This window comes from Scylla paramamosain, chromosome 6 (genome assembly GCF_035594125.1).
Source record: "Scylla paramamosain isolate STU-SP2022 chromosome 6, ASM3559412v1, whole genome shotgun sequence".
Taxonomy (NCBI): Eukaryota; Metazoa; Arthropoda; class Malacostraca; order Decapoda; family Portunidae; genus Scylla; species Scylla paramamosain.
The window spans coordinates 35,186,997-35,203,157 of record NC_087156.1 but is presented as its reverse complement, the minus strand read 5'-3'; the positions used below and the strand labels follow the sequence as shown (position 1 = coordinate 35,203,157).

Here is a 16,161-nt window from a genome sequence, read left to right as displayed (position 1 = left end):
GAAGAGAAGCACTCTTGAGAACTCGGCTGATCATCTCCGCGGCCTTTAAAAATAGTCGTGGTGAGAGACCAAAACGTTCCTGAATAAGAGCCTTTGGGACGAGGAAAACATGACAAAGCCTGGAGGGAGAAAAGTGATAAGGTAGAGCAATAACACTTGCTCTCCTTCGTGCGGTGCGAGGCGGAGGGGAGGGAACACTGCCGCCGCCACCACCTTGTGATAAAACTGTGACGACGCCCCGAGAGACGCAAGAATTACGATCCCCGGCCACTGGCGGCACTCCCTTCTAATAATGAGAGAGAGAGAGAGAGAGAGAGAGAGAGAGAGAGAGAGAGAGAGAGAGAGAGAGAGAGAGAGAGAGAGTGGAGGCATGGGGAATGAGTGAAGATAATGGTGGTGGTTGTGGTGGTGGTAGCAGCGGCGCGGACTGCTACTCCAGGCTTCACCGTGGCAACCTACGAGTACAAGTCTCTAGGAAGCTGCCCTGGATGACGCAGCCGCAGCAAGGCTGTGCAGTGGGAATCAACCCTCCCAGGGACGTTCAAGGCATCTCTGCTGTTCTCCTTGACACCTCCCTTCCTTTCTCCTCCTCCCCTATCCTCGGCCTTCCTTCTATGAGAAGTTAATAGGCAATCAGAATTGAGTTACCTTCCGTTTTGTGAGTGTCGATGTGAAATAATGAATTTCTCTCTCTCTCTCTCTCTCTCTCTCTCTCTCTCTCTCTCTCTCTCTCTCTCTCTCTCTCTCTCTCTCTCTCTCCCCCACAGCACGGCAATGCGGCAAGGTTTCCCAGCACTGAATATAATTTCTTTCTAACACATGCAACAGCTAAGCCCCGCCATTGTGCCGGCCACTCCTGCATGCCGCCACAGTCACCGGGACGCGGCGGCACGACCACACGACACACGCCCTGTATGCACGTTTAAAAAGTTCGCTTGATGAACGGGATGTTTCTCTCTCTCTCTCTCTCTCTCTCTCTCTCTCTCTCTCTCTGTGTGTGTGTGTGTGTGTGTGTGTGTGTGTGTGTGTGTGTGTGTGTGTGTGTGTGTGTGTGTGTGTGTGTGTGTGTGTTTTTATCACATAAATCAGGTTATTTTAGAACGCCAGCAATAGGAATAGAAAAGGTCAACACTTGTCACTGGATTTCGTGTCTTTGCTGTTCTCCACACGCGTCAATAGTATCACTTAAAATTTGTTCGCTCACTCATTGTTATGAATAATAAATAGATACACGAGGTTTTCCTTCAGTCATATATTCAGTCATATTGAATGGATGCGCCCTATATGGAACTGTCATTTATATATGAAAAATCGGTACAGAAACAGAATATGGAGGTGATGCTTTTAACTTCTCAATTTTTTTTAGGGTTCTTCGTACGACTATTGTGGAATTTAGTTTCAAAAGTTAAGAAAACCTCCATATCCTGATGCAAGAGATGAAAAAGAGTGAATAAACCAAATACCCTCAGGAGGAAAAGCTGCCCAGCATTGTTTTTTTTTTTTTTTTTTGTATTACGGAGAAACAAAGCGAGGTGAGTTGGAGGCGGCGGTGCACCAGAAGCACCATGGCGACTTGCTTCATTCATGGTAGATTTGATTGAATTACTCCGAAGAGAAGTGAATATCATAAACATAATCAGTACACAGGCACATCTCTAAAGATATATGGACTAAAAAATACACGAAATACATAACAACCCTTACAAGAGACGGTTTAAGCTTTCAAACTTCTATTCATCAGAGACGCAGAGTAAGAAGGGATTTGCTAGACTAGAGTAAATAAGTGGTATAAGGAGAGAGGGTGATGTAGACAAGATTTTTATGCTTAATAATCAGAAAAGGACTATAAATAATAGGTTCAAAGTAAGTACAGGAGTGAATGTTTTATACAGGAACTGCCAAGCGTGAGCCTATACACATCTGGCAGTTTCCCTTGTGGTCTTATGGTTTTAAACAAAATCTCTCCCTCTCTTCCGCGTGTGGAGAGAGAGAGAGAGAGAGAGAGAGAGAGAGAGAGAGAGAGAGAGAGAGAGAGAGAGAGAGAGAGAGAGAGAGAGAGAGAGAGAGAGAGAGAGAGAGAGAATGACAGACAGACAGAGACAAACAGATGCACACCGGCACAACATAAGACGGCAGAGACTCACAGACAAGAAGGGACAAAGTGAGGATGCACCTTCAGATCCCCTTACCTGGAAGCGCCCCTGAATGACGTCCAGTTGGTGCTTGGTGACTTTGATCTGCCTCTTGGTCATGTCCGTGGGCTGCTTGGCGTTGAACGGGTAGGCGACACAACGCAGAATAAACACATACAACTGCAGGCGTTTCTTCCTCTCTTCCTCTTCGCGCTCCTGTTTCTCCTGCAACGAAAGGAGGGGAAAAAAATTAGCAGATTGATGAGAGAGAGAGAGAGAGAGAGAGAGAGAGAGAGAGAGAGAGAGAGAGAGAGAGAGAGAGAGAGAGAGAGAGAGAGAGAGAGAGAGAGAGAGTAAACGTGTCATATTCGAGTAAAAAAAGATGAACATTTCTCAAGAGTAGGAGGAAATGGAGAAGGAGGAGGAGGAGGAGGAGGAGGAGGAGGAGGAGGAGGAGGAGGAGGAGGAGGAGGAGGAGGAGGAGGAGGAGGAGAAATAAGAAGACATTAAAATAAATAAGAAACATCTCTCCTGTCACATGTTCCTACTTGATAAAACTCGTAGGATCAATAAACACACGGAGTATAGAAAAGAAAAGAAAGGAAAGAAAACACTCCTACACACACACACACACACACACACACACACACACACACACACACACACACACACACACACACACACACACACACACACACACACACACACACACACACTATAAATATTGATATCCTCTCACTCAGGCACGCAAACAAGACGAGTTAGTTTAGCAAGCCGTCATGTGATCCGAACTCGTGAATTCAGAAATAATTTAGGAGCGTCGCGTTGTGGAGCCTACGACCTTCACTCCCTCACTCTCCGTCGCTCTCCCGTCCATTCACTTCGCTGCCAGTCAGTCAAGTTCCCACTCGTAAAGTTTGCTGATTTGATTTGATGTCAGTCAGTCGGTAAGTAGGTCTGTTAGTTGGTTGGTTTGATAGTCAGTCAGTTGGGTACTACTGGTATGAGTTAATCAATGTCATAGTTATTCATTTAGTTTCCTTTCCAATGTTCACTGTTAGTTTGTCAGCTAGTTAGGTTAGGTTAGCTTAGGTTGTTTAAAATTTATCTGGTTAATTAGTTTGTCGGCCGGTTACTCAGTTGTTTGGCTTGTTAGTTCCGCAGCTTCATTCAATCAGCACCTTAGCAGGCCAGTTGAACAGATTAGTTATCCAGTTAATCACTTCGTCAGCTAATAAGTAATTCATCAAGTCAAGCAAGCTTCTAATCAAACAACAATTCCGCTACTACGATAGTCAGTCAGTCAGTCAGTCAGACAATTAGTCAGTCATCCATATTCAGCTCGTCAGTCAGACAGTCAGTCGGATGAAAGTCTAAGTGAGTGAGCGAGGGAGAGAAATTGGCTGAGTGAGTGGTAGCGCGAGAGGCAGAGTAAGTGAATGCATAAGTGACTAAATGAGTGAGGCAGCGGATTGTAAGTAAGAGCGTGTATGAGGGAGCACAGGCCGCCAGCCAACACGAGGCTGCAAAACCTTCACCTCCTCACTCAAGACTCAGCGGTAAGACACCCAGGGCAGGACTGATGAGCACTACAGCGGCATTACGAGCGACACGAGGCAGCTGGGAAACAACAGCTGGCTAGAGGAAGGCGCACTACATACCAGTTAGCATATAATACATATACAACAGGTTGCGGTAATTATTCTGCTGCCGAGTGAAGTAACGTAAATAACTATACGGTAGTAAAATATTACCATATGATATTTAAGAGGCTTGTGGATCTAACGGGAGGAAATAGATATTGTGTGAGGTTTAAATATTATTCTAGAAATGTAACTGACTAGAATAGAGTGAAATAACGGGTGAAACACTAGCTACTCGTGAGGAAGCGAAACGTGACTGGTGAAGGACCCAGAGATCAAGGCGAGATATATAAAAGTAAACAGTAAATAAATGCACAAACACCATGACGTGCCTACATAATGCCAACATAAATAAGTTAACAAACAAAACAATAAAATACAATGTCCCCCTTCAGAAAACAAACACGCTAAACTAAAAAATAAATGAATAAACAATAAACTCTTTCCATAAAATAAATACTAAAAATACTAAACTGGAGCAACATCATAACAAACACGAAAGTCAAACGTAAACATGGATGACGAGAAAACACGATAAAAAAAAAACACAAACAGAAGCTACAACGGAAAAAAAAAAATATATAGCTTTCCGCCCGATATCAGTACCACACATGAGGGAGGAGGGCTGCGGTAACACGCCACGCACCGCTGCACACCTCTGATGAACGCCCCTCCATTCCTCCGCTCCCAGCACTCGTCACTCCTTCCCTTGTAGTCTCCTCCAGTCCACGCAAGAGTATAATTTCGGGGGACACTACAGACTGCCAAAAACTAGATTATTCAACTGCTTTTAATTCGCTTGTTCATTTTTTTTTCCCCTTCGAAGAGCTGCAATATTAATGAGCCTTTTCTTTCTTTCTTTTCACTCCCTTTAGTGCCTTTGACCTGATTTTTTTAGCGCTTAATCAAAGGGGGAAAAAATAAAGCAAGTGATTGAAAATTTTAGATCTTCAAGTGGTTTTTGTTCTATTTCCGCCCCGTTGAATTATTCAGGGTTATCCAAATTTAATAAAAGTCATACTCTCATTAGTGGTCAAAGGACTAGGACTATGCGATCTTAACTTGCCTTTGGGTCATATTCTTAATTTCTTTGAGCTTTTATTACGACTATTTTAAAAGCCCGCCGAGGTGATCAGTCGAGTTCTCACGATGTTTTCCCCACACTAATGATGCACAGTCCTTCTTAAACTATCACTACCATCACGAAAACATACTTGAAAACCCTCAAATAACTTCCACTGGAGCCTGCTTGATAAAGACGAGGTAAAACACCGAATCATTGTCATTTCTACTACCTACGACATCTCTAACACCTACAACTTTTAAAGCCACTCTTATCTAGGCACTCAACACACCGTTTGCTTTTCCTCCCACTGCCACCATTAACCTCCGCAGACGACCTCGAGACCTCGGCAAATAGCAAGCATTCCCCATAAACAAATCCACACAATTACTTAGGAATGACCTTACTCCGCCAAACTTAAAGGAATGACAGTGTTCGCGGCTCCTTTAGGCTTAAGTAACATCGTCTGCAGAGAGAGAGAGAGAGAGAGAGAGAGAGAGAGAGAGAGAGAGAGAGAGAGAGAGAGAGAGAGAGAGAGAGAGAGAGAGAGAGAGAGAGAGAGAGAGAGAGAGAGAGAGAGAGAGAGAGAAAGAAACGTTTCTTTGTCTATATCTGTTATAGTTTAATTAATATGGTTTAATTTTATTTTACGTATTGTTGTTGTTGTTGTTGTTATTGTTATTATTATTATTATTATTATTATTATTATTATTATTATTATTATTATTATTATTGTTATCATTATTACTATTATCATTATCATCATTATTATGATTATAATTATCATTACTATTATATTATTTTCTATTCTTGTTACATGACTTGTTCTTCTGCGTATTTGATCCATGCACTTCCTTCTCGTTTATTCTTCTAGTCCTATTACATAACGTACCATATAGTATTTACTCCCATTAACTCATTACGACACACACCTGAGGAGGACCGTCATGTCATTACCACTCACCGTCCCGTGCGTTATATTAATTATTCACTTTTATTTCTCGCAAGACAGACGCGGGGAAGACTTAATGTTTGCTGGGGTATCTTAATAGGAATGTCAGATAATGCTTCTGTACCTTAATGTCATTACTCTCTCTCTCTCTCTCTCTCTCTCTCTCTCTCTCTCTCTCTCTCTCTCTCTCTCTCTCTCTCTCTCTCTCTCTCCTCTCTCTCTTAGTAGCAGGGATGAAGGAAAAGTTTGTCCCAGTATGTATCTTCAGTTCCCATTCCGGTGAGGTTCATTGCGTTATTAGAGAAGCCAGTCTCGGCCAGGTAAGATTAGAGGACGATGAGGTGTGCGAGTAATTAGTGGAGAGCAGGAGGAGGAGGAGGAGGAGGAGGAGGAGGAGGAGGAGGAGGAAAAGAGAGAGAAAAAAGTTTCAAGCAAGAAAGAAGTACACGATAATCTGGACACACACACACACACACACACACACACACACACACACACACACACACACACACACACACACACACACACACACAGAGAGAGAGAGAGAGAGAGAGAGAGAGAGAGAGAGAGAGAGAGAGAGAGAGAGAGAGAGAGAGAGAGAGAGAGAGAGAGAGAGAGAGAGAGAGAGAGAGAGAGAGATACGTTGCTTCCACACCTTTAAGCTCGATATTATGATCACTTGTCACGGAGCAGAAGCTCTTCTTGCCACCGCCTCCTCCCCCTCCTCCTCCTCCTCCTCCCCTTCAAGTTACACCTCCGCCTGCACCTTCAGCTAATGCCCTACATCTCACCTGTCCCTCCCCTCTCCTCTCCCTCTCCCCATTCCCCTCTCCCAATCCGCCCGCCACTTCCCCTCCAGCACCACTTAGATACTCCCACTTCCTCTCGTAACGGCTCCTCCTCGTCCACACACTGCACTCTCATCTCTCTCTCTCTCTCTCTCTCTCTCTCTCTCTCTCTCTCTCTCTCTCTCTCTCTCTCTCTCTCTCTCGTCCTTTACGCAGTCACTTACCCTTTACACACATTCTCTCTCTCTCTCTCTCTCTCTCTCTCTCTCTCTCTCTCTCTCTCTCTCTCTCACACACACACACACACACACACACACACACACACATACACACGTACATACATTAGTAGCAGTAGTAGTAGTAGTAGTAGTAGTAGTAGGAGGAGGAGGAGGAGGAGGAGGAGGAGGAGGAGGAGGAGGAGGAGGAGGAGGAGGAGGAGGAGGAGGAGGAGGAGAAGGAGGAGGAGGAGGTGTGTTTATGTTCTCGTTGTTATTGTAGTTTATTGATTACAGCTTTACAGTAAAACAATTTCCTTATAAATTAAGAACGCAACAAATTCATAAGCTCACATAAATAATATCTTTTAGTCCGTAATAATTATGGTAAAAAGATCACGAAGGATTTGCCACACAAGTACGTTCTGATTACACGCTATACCCACGGGAATACACACACACACACACACACACACACACACACACACACACACACACACACACACATTTCTCATACACACCAAGTAAATTTAAGACCTCAACATCATAAAAATAAAAACACACACACACACACACACACACACACACACACACACACACACACACACACACACACACACCGCATCACTATACCTCATCACTATACCACACACACAGTCATCACAACTCATCTATGCCAGGAAGGTCATTACTTATGCCCTCTCTCTCTCTCTCTCTCTCTCTCTCTCTCTCTCTCTCTCTCTCTCTCTCTCTCTCTCTCTCTCTCTCTCTCTCTCTCTCTCTCTCTCTCTCTCTCTCTCTCTCTCTCTCTCTCTCTCTCTCTCTCTCTCTCTAATTCCCTCTCCCTCTCCACTCTCACATCCGCAAGTCAAGGAGGCCGATTTTTCGTAATAAGGATTCTCTCTCTCTCTCTCTCTCTCTCTCTCTCTCTCTCTCTCTCTCTCTCTCTCTCTCTCTCTCTCTCTCTCACAAGTCCCACCTCCACCAATTCCTTGCCCGGATATTAAAGCAATCTGTCTGTCCCCTTCTGTCAAGCCTTTTCAGGATAACATGGCCAAGGTGTTTCTGTCCACACTTGCCTCCTCCTCCTCCTCCTCCTATTCCTCCTCCTGCTTCTCCTACTCCTCCAAATTCTCCTACTCCAGCACCTCTCTTGATTCTTCTTTTTTCTTCTCTTCTCCTTCTCGTCCTGTTCCTTTTGCTCCGTCTCCTACACCGCCTCCTCCTCCTCCTGTTTTTCTTTCCTCTTCTTCTCTTTCTTTGATCCTGACATCTTCTCGGGTGTGTCCTGTTTTCTTTTACAAATTGTCCAGAAGAGTCGTGGCGGGATCACGGAATTCAAGGACACAAGTAAAATGAGCGAGTTCGTCGTTCCGCCTCGAGGGTTCCCTTCCTTCACTCCTTCCTTCCAGCACAGCGTGGCCGAGGTGCTGTTTGCTCATTGATTTGGTTTTGTGGTGTTTGTAAATATGAATTGTCACTTTGAATTAGGGCCTGTATGTTGTTCTGCCTGTCTATTTGTCCATCTCTCTCTCTCTCTCTCTCTCTCTCTCTCTCTCTCTCTCTCTCTCTCTCTCTCTCTCTCTCTCTCTCTTCCTCGCTCGCTCGCTGTTAAATTTCTTCACTGTTACGCACAATAAATTTCTACGCTATGCTGAAAAACATGTATTCCTTTTCTTTCTCTCTCCCTTCCACCACCAAAAACCTACACTCCCACCACCAGTACCACCACCATCACTCCCAACACCACCACCACCACCACCACCCGTTTGTCTCCTGTCCGCCACCACCAGACTTTCATCCTATATCATTCTATAAAACCCAGCTGGAGAACATGTTTCATTCTTTTATCTTCCATTTTAACGTTATAAGGAGCACTAAAACAACCATTACCACTAACACCAGTACGCCTCTCTCTCTCTCTCTCTCTCTCTCTCTCTCTCTCTCTCTCTCTCTCTCTGTGTGTGTGTGTGTGTGTGTGTTTTACAATAGCACCACCATCACTACCTTCTCTTCATTCCCCTCATCATCAACAGGAACAACAAGAGGTCTAGCACCAACACTCCTCTTCTGCCCTTCAGGTATCGACCCCAGGCATGTGCTGGGCCAGGTGTCAGGGTCCCAGCGCTGCACCACACACACACGTGACCCTCGGGGATGTGTGCCCGTATTAGCTTTGTTGGCTCTTTTTGTCCGGGTCTTCAGTACAGCTCCCCCTTCATTTTGCTTCCTGCGCTGTTTGCTCGAGGTTTTATCTGTTACGTTTACCCCGTGTGTGTGTGTGTGTGTGTGTGTGTGTGTGTGTGTGTGTGTGTGTGTTTCATTACTTTCTGTTTTAAGTTTCTCTCTCTCTCTCTCTCTCTCTCTCTCTCTCTCTCTCTCTCTCTCTCTCTCTCTCTCTCTCTCTCTCTTCTTCGTGTCACCCTCCTCCACGCCCCGGACGCCTCGCTCTCCTAACTCGAGCCAACAAGCCATGCTATCAGAGCGCCACCGAGCGGAAAAGCTACTAATCTTCATTCAATTACTGAGTCCCATTGACGACGACGCCGTGACAGAAGACCGACTTAGCTCACCCCTACCGAATTAACCACCGGATCTGCGTAAATGTGTGTGTGTGTGTGTGTGTGTGTGTGTGTGTGTGTGTGTGTGTGTGTGTGTGTGTGTGTGTGTGTGTGTGTGTGTGTAACTGGTTCACCTCATGCACGACAATCATAACTCCAGCAGGAAGGAAAACTACAACGAAAGCTGAGGTTACTGCGCGAATATTTTTGAGCGAGGATGCTAACAGAATCTCTCTCTCTCTCTCTCTCTCTCTCTCTCTCTCTCTCTCTCTCTCTCTCTCTCTCTCTCTCTCTCTCTGTCGGCGCTGGCTCCTTGCGCCACACAGTGTACACGTAAAGGTAAAGGTCAGCTGAATTAAGGTTCACTCCAGCCAGTCATTCATATCGTTGGGTCGGGGTCTCCAGCAAAACCAGAGCAGCTCATCCCGCCGAGGCCGCCACCCACCACCACCACCACCAACACCACCACCACCACACCACTCGCTTCAAGGTTACTGGCAAGGGCACCTCCAGCATCACACACGAGCATGTCTCCATTCCAGCAGGGAACGCAAGGCTGGCCGCTGCTATGCCGCTATAAGAAACAATTCATTTTCATTCCCTTGGTAAAATGTTGTTGCAATTATGACGCCGCGGTTAGAGTCAGGCAGCCGCCATGTTTGTTTTCCCTGGCTGGTCAAACAAACGTTGTGTTGGAACTTGTTTGTTTTATATTTCATTAGCCGCTTAAGCTTAAGACTCCCTGATTACAGTACAATTTTTATTGATTTAACGTTACATTCCAAAATTACTAAGCACTTGCTGATATCATTTTCAATTAATATACAAAATAAATAAACAAAATACTAAGTACGTTCCTTCCAGTCGTCTAAAAATCCCGCATTCCGGTGAGGCAGCGGGTGGCGTCCCAGCATTTCCCTGGCCCCGCAGCATCTGTGATCACGCCCTCATGCTCTTTTTCGGCGGGCGCTGGGCGGGAAGGGGAAGAACACCGCCTCTTGGGAACGCCAACCGAATATCTTAAGCTGCTGCAAGTATGCTACAATGGCGCGGAAACTCAGTTACTGTCATTTTATCCTACTTTATGAACAAGAAATAGTGGCGCGATGCCCAGATAAAGACAGATACAACTGGATCGTACCGAGTATTTCTATCCTAACGATGTCGTTAGGGGACTGAACAAGCTCCCAACGACAGTCGTACAGCGAAGGACAATAAACCCTTTAAAAAATACACAGACACTCCCTTCCTGGAATTGGAAGTTTGACAACACAAAACACACAATGTTCTGGCTGGAACATTCAGTTTACCACAAGTTTAGCAATTGTGATCTTGGCTTAGTTTCATGTGAATGTATTTAATCTCTCTCTCTCTCTCTCTCTCTCTCTCTCTCTCTCTCTCTCTCTCTCTCTCTCTCTCTCTCTCTCTTGGTATTTTCTTTTAAAGATGAAAGTGTTTTATGTCATGTCCTCGTGATTTATAATGAAGAAAATAATGATAACAATGATAATGAAAATAATGATGATGCGGTTGATAATGAAGATGAGAATGAGGATGATGATAATGATGATGATGATGATGATGATGGTGATGGTGTTGATAATGATCTATCGCCAGACTTAGCTCTGAGCCTCCCAGCCCATGACAACCCGTACCTCCCGGTCAGTGTCCCACCCCCCATCAACTTCCCAGACACCGGTGAGAGCCCAATATCCGCACCTAACACGACCCACCCGCCTTCTCCGCCCTCCCCCACACACTCCAACGCTCTTCTTCCTTCACAAATACAGCATTAATTTACAAGTCAAATCTGCCTTATGAGACCGAGAGAGAGAGAGAGAGAGAGAGAGAGAGAGAGAGAGAGAGAGAGAGAGAGAGAGAGAGAGAGAGAGAGAGAGAGAGAGAGAGAGAGAGAGAGAGAGAGAGAGAGAGAGAGAGAGAGAGAGAGAGAGAGAGAGAGAGAGAGAAAGAGACCCACACAGGCAGACAAGCACGTAGATTGACAGGCTGACAGACTGACATAAAGCAGACACACAGACAAAGAGAAAAAAGAGTGGAAACAAAAATTAGACAGACATACAAGCAAACGACCTTAGCCAGAAAGAAAAAAAAAGGGACAGACGGAAGCAAAGAAACAAACAAACGTACAGAGACCGAGACACACACTAAAAAGAAAAAAGGAGACGGGCGAAGACAGATTAACAGATAGATGTACAGAAACAGCGACAGTCAGACAATTAAAAAAAAATGAAGACAGAAACAGAGAAACTGACGAACACAAAGAGACAGACAGACAGATTAAAAGAGGGATAGGAGACAGAGACACACGAACATACACAGACAGCCAGCCAGCCAAAGATTACACTTCGTCACCTTAAACATCAACACAAATACGAGACAGCCAGTTTACGAGGCGAGCTGATGGAAATCCAATGGTAACCAGGTGCTTATTCTGAAGGGAACATCAAGGATACTAATTTGATGACTGAAGAGCGAGCACATTTAGGCGATAATGGATCAAATCATCACCATAAGAACACTACTTGGCGTTCACTGTCTGCTTATGCTGTAATAACTCAGTGGTATTAGCTCAGCGCCATCTGCCACGCCGGGGGGATGCTGTGGAGGTGAGTACGTGAGGCAGGTGGAGGGATGGGGCGTTGGGTATGGCAGGGCGAAGGAGAGATGGATTCGGTGTACAGGGAGGGAGGGAGGGAGGGAAGGAAGGAAGGAAGGAAGGAAGGAAGGATGATTGATTGGATATGAAGAAGGGGAGGAAGGAAAGATGGATTGGATAGGGAGGGAGGGAGGAAGGACAGAAGAAAGGAAAGAAGGGAGAAAAAACAAACAGAAAGGATGGAAGGAAGGAGAAAAGAGAGAAAGAGAAAAAAATACACAACATTTCACACTCAATAACTGAATGAACTGCCTCACTCATACACACACACACACACTAACCTACCCATCCACCAGTAATAATTCATTCTTACCCATTAACGCAGCCACTCTCTAAGTAACAAGACACATGAATAAGGGATTCTGAGCTACCCAACACATTTTTTTCACCCATGAGCTCTCTCACCCTTACGACAACCAGTTACCACAGCAGTACACCGCCAATTCCACCAAAGGTAACACGTTTCAATTCAAGAGGCTTATAGAAGCAGCACCCTTGGATTCATTATGTCACACAACGATGGCACATATTCTGAAACGCTTTGCTCTTTCACCACGACTACTTTAGAAGACCACTGGGATGATAACCGGGTTCTCAAGAGTGTTTCTCCTGTCAGTAATGTAGAAATCTTGTTAATCTGCCACTAAAATCGTAAAAACCCTCTTAGAATGTATCAGCTGCTAGGTTTATGAGACAGTTATATGGGAAGACTTGTTAGGTTTTGGAAGGAGACTTAGCAGATGAGAAAACTGAAGACTGAGTCTGAAAAAAACGCAGCAAACCACAGCGGGAATGAGTGCAGCTGATTACTCGACTTCAGGCAACAATACTGTACACGAGTTCATCACTGCTGCGTCAAACCACTACTCCAATCATCAGCCTGCAGCTTATGGAGAATGCACCGAAACAGTAACACACACACACACACACACACACACACACACACACACACACACACACACACACACACACACACACACACACACCTTTCGAAAGGGAAGATTATAAAATTTATGATTAAAAATGTTCTTTGCATTGTCCTGTTTATACCTCGAGTCGTGTTTCTGTGTTGTTCATGGGTATCTGTCAAGGGAAAGGAGCAAGGACGGGACATGCCTATCTAGATGCGTGACGTTCAACACATGCTCCTGTCTGTGTAAGTCTGCCTGTTTGTCTGTCTGTCTATCCTGTCTCTGTAAGTCTGTTTGTGTATCTCGCTGACAGTCTTTGTTGTTCTTATGTATTACCGCGCTTTGTGGGTGTGTGTGTGTGTGTGTGTCCGCCCACCCACCTTACCTCTCTATTTCCCCAGTCCATTCTCATTCCGTCCTTACTCCTCACCCTCCCGCCTTCCCCTCCATACCTCCACCCAGCTGGTGACATACTGAGGAAAGCGGGCTGTGCACAAAACTCCCCTCCTTATAAAAATATAGTGACTAATCTACTTTTAACTATTATTATTTAAATTTTTTTATTGTTTATTTAGTTTTCATTTATTTATTTATTTTTTTTGTTATTATTATGTATATTTTTCCTTCGAAATTTTCAATATAATTCTTTCCCGGTCTCATATTTCAAGACGATTTTCTTACTTTACGACTTCCTCCTTATAAACCATGGCCTACTTTTTATTATTATTACTATTATTTTCATTATTATTATTATTATTATTATTATTATTATTATTATTATTATTATTATTATTATTTCATTACTTTTCTTGTTTTTCCTCGATTTTTATTTAGTATTTTTTTTAAATGTTATTATTATGTACTTTCCTTTGACAGGTGTGTGAGTGATCTCAGTCCGACAGAAAGATCGATCAGTACGATCTCTGAGCTCCGTAGGGGAACGGCTGGCTAGGTGACCAGGAGACGACCGTAGGTGAATTACACACACACACACACACACACACACACACACACACACACACACACAGTACTAGAGAGCATGGTGTCCTCGAGCAATCGTGTCTGGCTTTTAAATAATCACGAAGCGTAGGAGCTATTTTTTTTTTATTTTTTATACAGCCTCTCCGTGTTTTTGATTGTGTAGGTTGTGTTACTGAAAATAATAAGCACTATAATATGTTTTCATCCCTTTGTGACAGGAAGGGAGGGAGGGAGGAAATGGGTTGGAATGCGGGAAATTTCAAGGATCTATATTGGGTTGTCCCGTGAATTTACACAATTTCTACATACTTTTCCTTTCTTTTGAGATGATAATGGCGTGCTTTAGGCGAAAATAAACAATAACTATGTTTCCGTTATCTACAGCTACAGAACTAGCCCTTCCCCGCCTACAGGTTAAAAATTGATAACAGTACGAACATCTTCCACATATTCTTCTTCCTCCTCCTCCTCTTCTCTTTCTTCACATATTCCTCCTCCTCCTCCTCCTCCTCTTCCTCTTCTTTCTCTTCCTCTTCCTCCTCCTCAAAAATTTGTCTTTTTCACCACCACTACTACCTCCTCCTTGTCCTTAAAATCTTCCCTCCTCCTCCTCTTATCGTGTGGACTTCGACTGACATTACGCGTATGTGAAAATGAAGCAGAAGGAGAGACAGCACTCTCAAGCTCTCTCTCTCTCTCTCTCTCTCTCTCTCTCTCTCTCTCTCTCTCTCTCTCTCTCTCTCTCTCTCTCTCTCTCTCTCTCTCTTCCCTTCCTCCCCCTTCACCACCGCTGCAGTAATGACCGATAAGGCGTCTTTACCTAAAATGTCCCGCTAAGTTCTCCTAATTAAAACCATTACTGCCTCGAGCTCTCTAATGGTGCCTCGTCTAGTTGATTTTGTCATCCTTACCCCCACTTTCTTCCTCCTCCTCCTCCTCTTCCTCTTCTCCCAATTTGGCAACTTTTCCCTCTTTATTCCCCTTCCACTTCCTCTCTTCCCAGCTATCCACTCTCGTCTTTCTTCTTCCCTATCGTAATCTTTTCCCTTCACCTCGTAAGCTCTCTCTCCACTTCTTTTATTTCCTTCTCCTTCTCTTCCTCCTCTCTCCACTGTTCTTCACTCACCATTTATTTTTTCTTACTCCTCATCGTCTATTTTTCTCCTTCGCTCCGCTCTAAGCTCTCATTTTTCTTTCTCCTCTCTACCTTTCTTGTGAGCGTAACCCTTAGATTGTCCTCTTAACTGTCCCTTCTTCCAGCGCGGCAATACATCAAGTAGGCCACAACAAAGCCTACGCCGTCATGGCCCCTTAGGGAAGCGTGTCAGCACCGGACACTTAGCCTGGCCACCACCACTCTATCTCTCCTTTTATGTCGCCCCGAGGCCTCCCGAACATAAGCTGCCGGGTGAGGAGTGGGTGCACGTTCGTGGAGCTTGTGGTGTGGTGTAGCACGTGTGTCAGTAGGGTGGTAGTAGTAGTAGTAGTAGTAGTAGTAGTAGTAGTAGTAGTAGTAGTAGCAGTAGCAGTAGCAGTAGCAGTAGCAGTAGCAGCAGCAGCAGCAGCAGCAGCAGCAGCAGCAGCAGCAGTAGTAGTAGTAGTAGCAGCAGTAGCACTAACAACAGCAGCAGCAGCAGCAACAACAACAGCAATACCACTACCACCAGTACAAGTAACTGTAGCAACAGCACCACCACCACTATCATCATCAGCAACAACAACAACAACAGTGCTAACGATACAAAAAACGTAACCCGCAGTCTCCAGATCACGAGATAACGATGGCGGCGGCGGAATATTCCAGAACTTGGGTGGACCATATTTTCAGGGTGCAGCCATTTACAGTTTAAGTGAAGCAGGCTGAGAAGCGTCCCCTCCCTGTGCCCCTGGCTCCCACGTTTCGTTACCTCCACAGAGAAAACCATAGATGCCCTTTATACGTCCAGGAAGGGGACCCTCCACCACTCATCCATTCCTTGTTCGTTAAATGTTATCAAAATAATTCCTTTACGATCGATAAACTACACAAACTTTATAAGGAAGCTCTTTTTGAATATGCGTTTCTTTAGGGACAAGCATTCACCGCGGAGGGTGTTTCAGTGCAAGCGATATGCAGTGAGGGACGTGAGGTACTGTCCAATACAGGGTTTGGTGGGCAGAACGAGAGGTCCGGTGCGTTACAGGCTGCCTGTCACTACTACCTGTCCACAATAATTAGTACAAGGAACGCATTACTGC

General features: G+C 44.7%; 1 protein-coding gene across 3 annotated transcripts in view; it reads right to left on the bottom strand.

The window, feature by feature from the left end:
* The window catches only part of LOC135101658 (calcium-dependent secretion activator-like), a 503,368-nt gene that overhangs the window by 325,313 nt on the left and 161,894 nt on the right, over positions 1 to 16,161 (bottom strand). For all 3 annotated transcript variants that reach the window (XM_064005957.1, XM_064005958.1, XM_064005959.1), the window contains one exon: positions 2,190 to 2,357. In XM_064005957.1, coding sequence (XP_063862027.1) covers positions 2,190 to 2,357 — 168 coding nt within the window. The remainder of the gene's footprint in view (positions 1 to 2,189; positions 2,358 to 16,161) is intronic.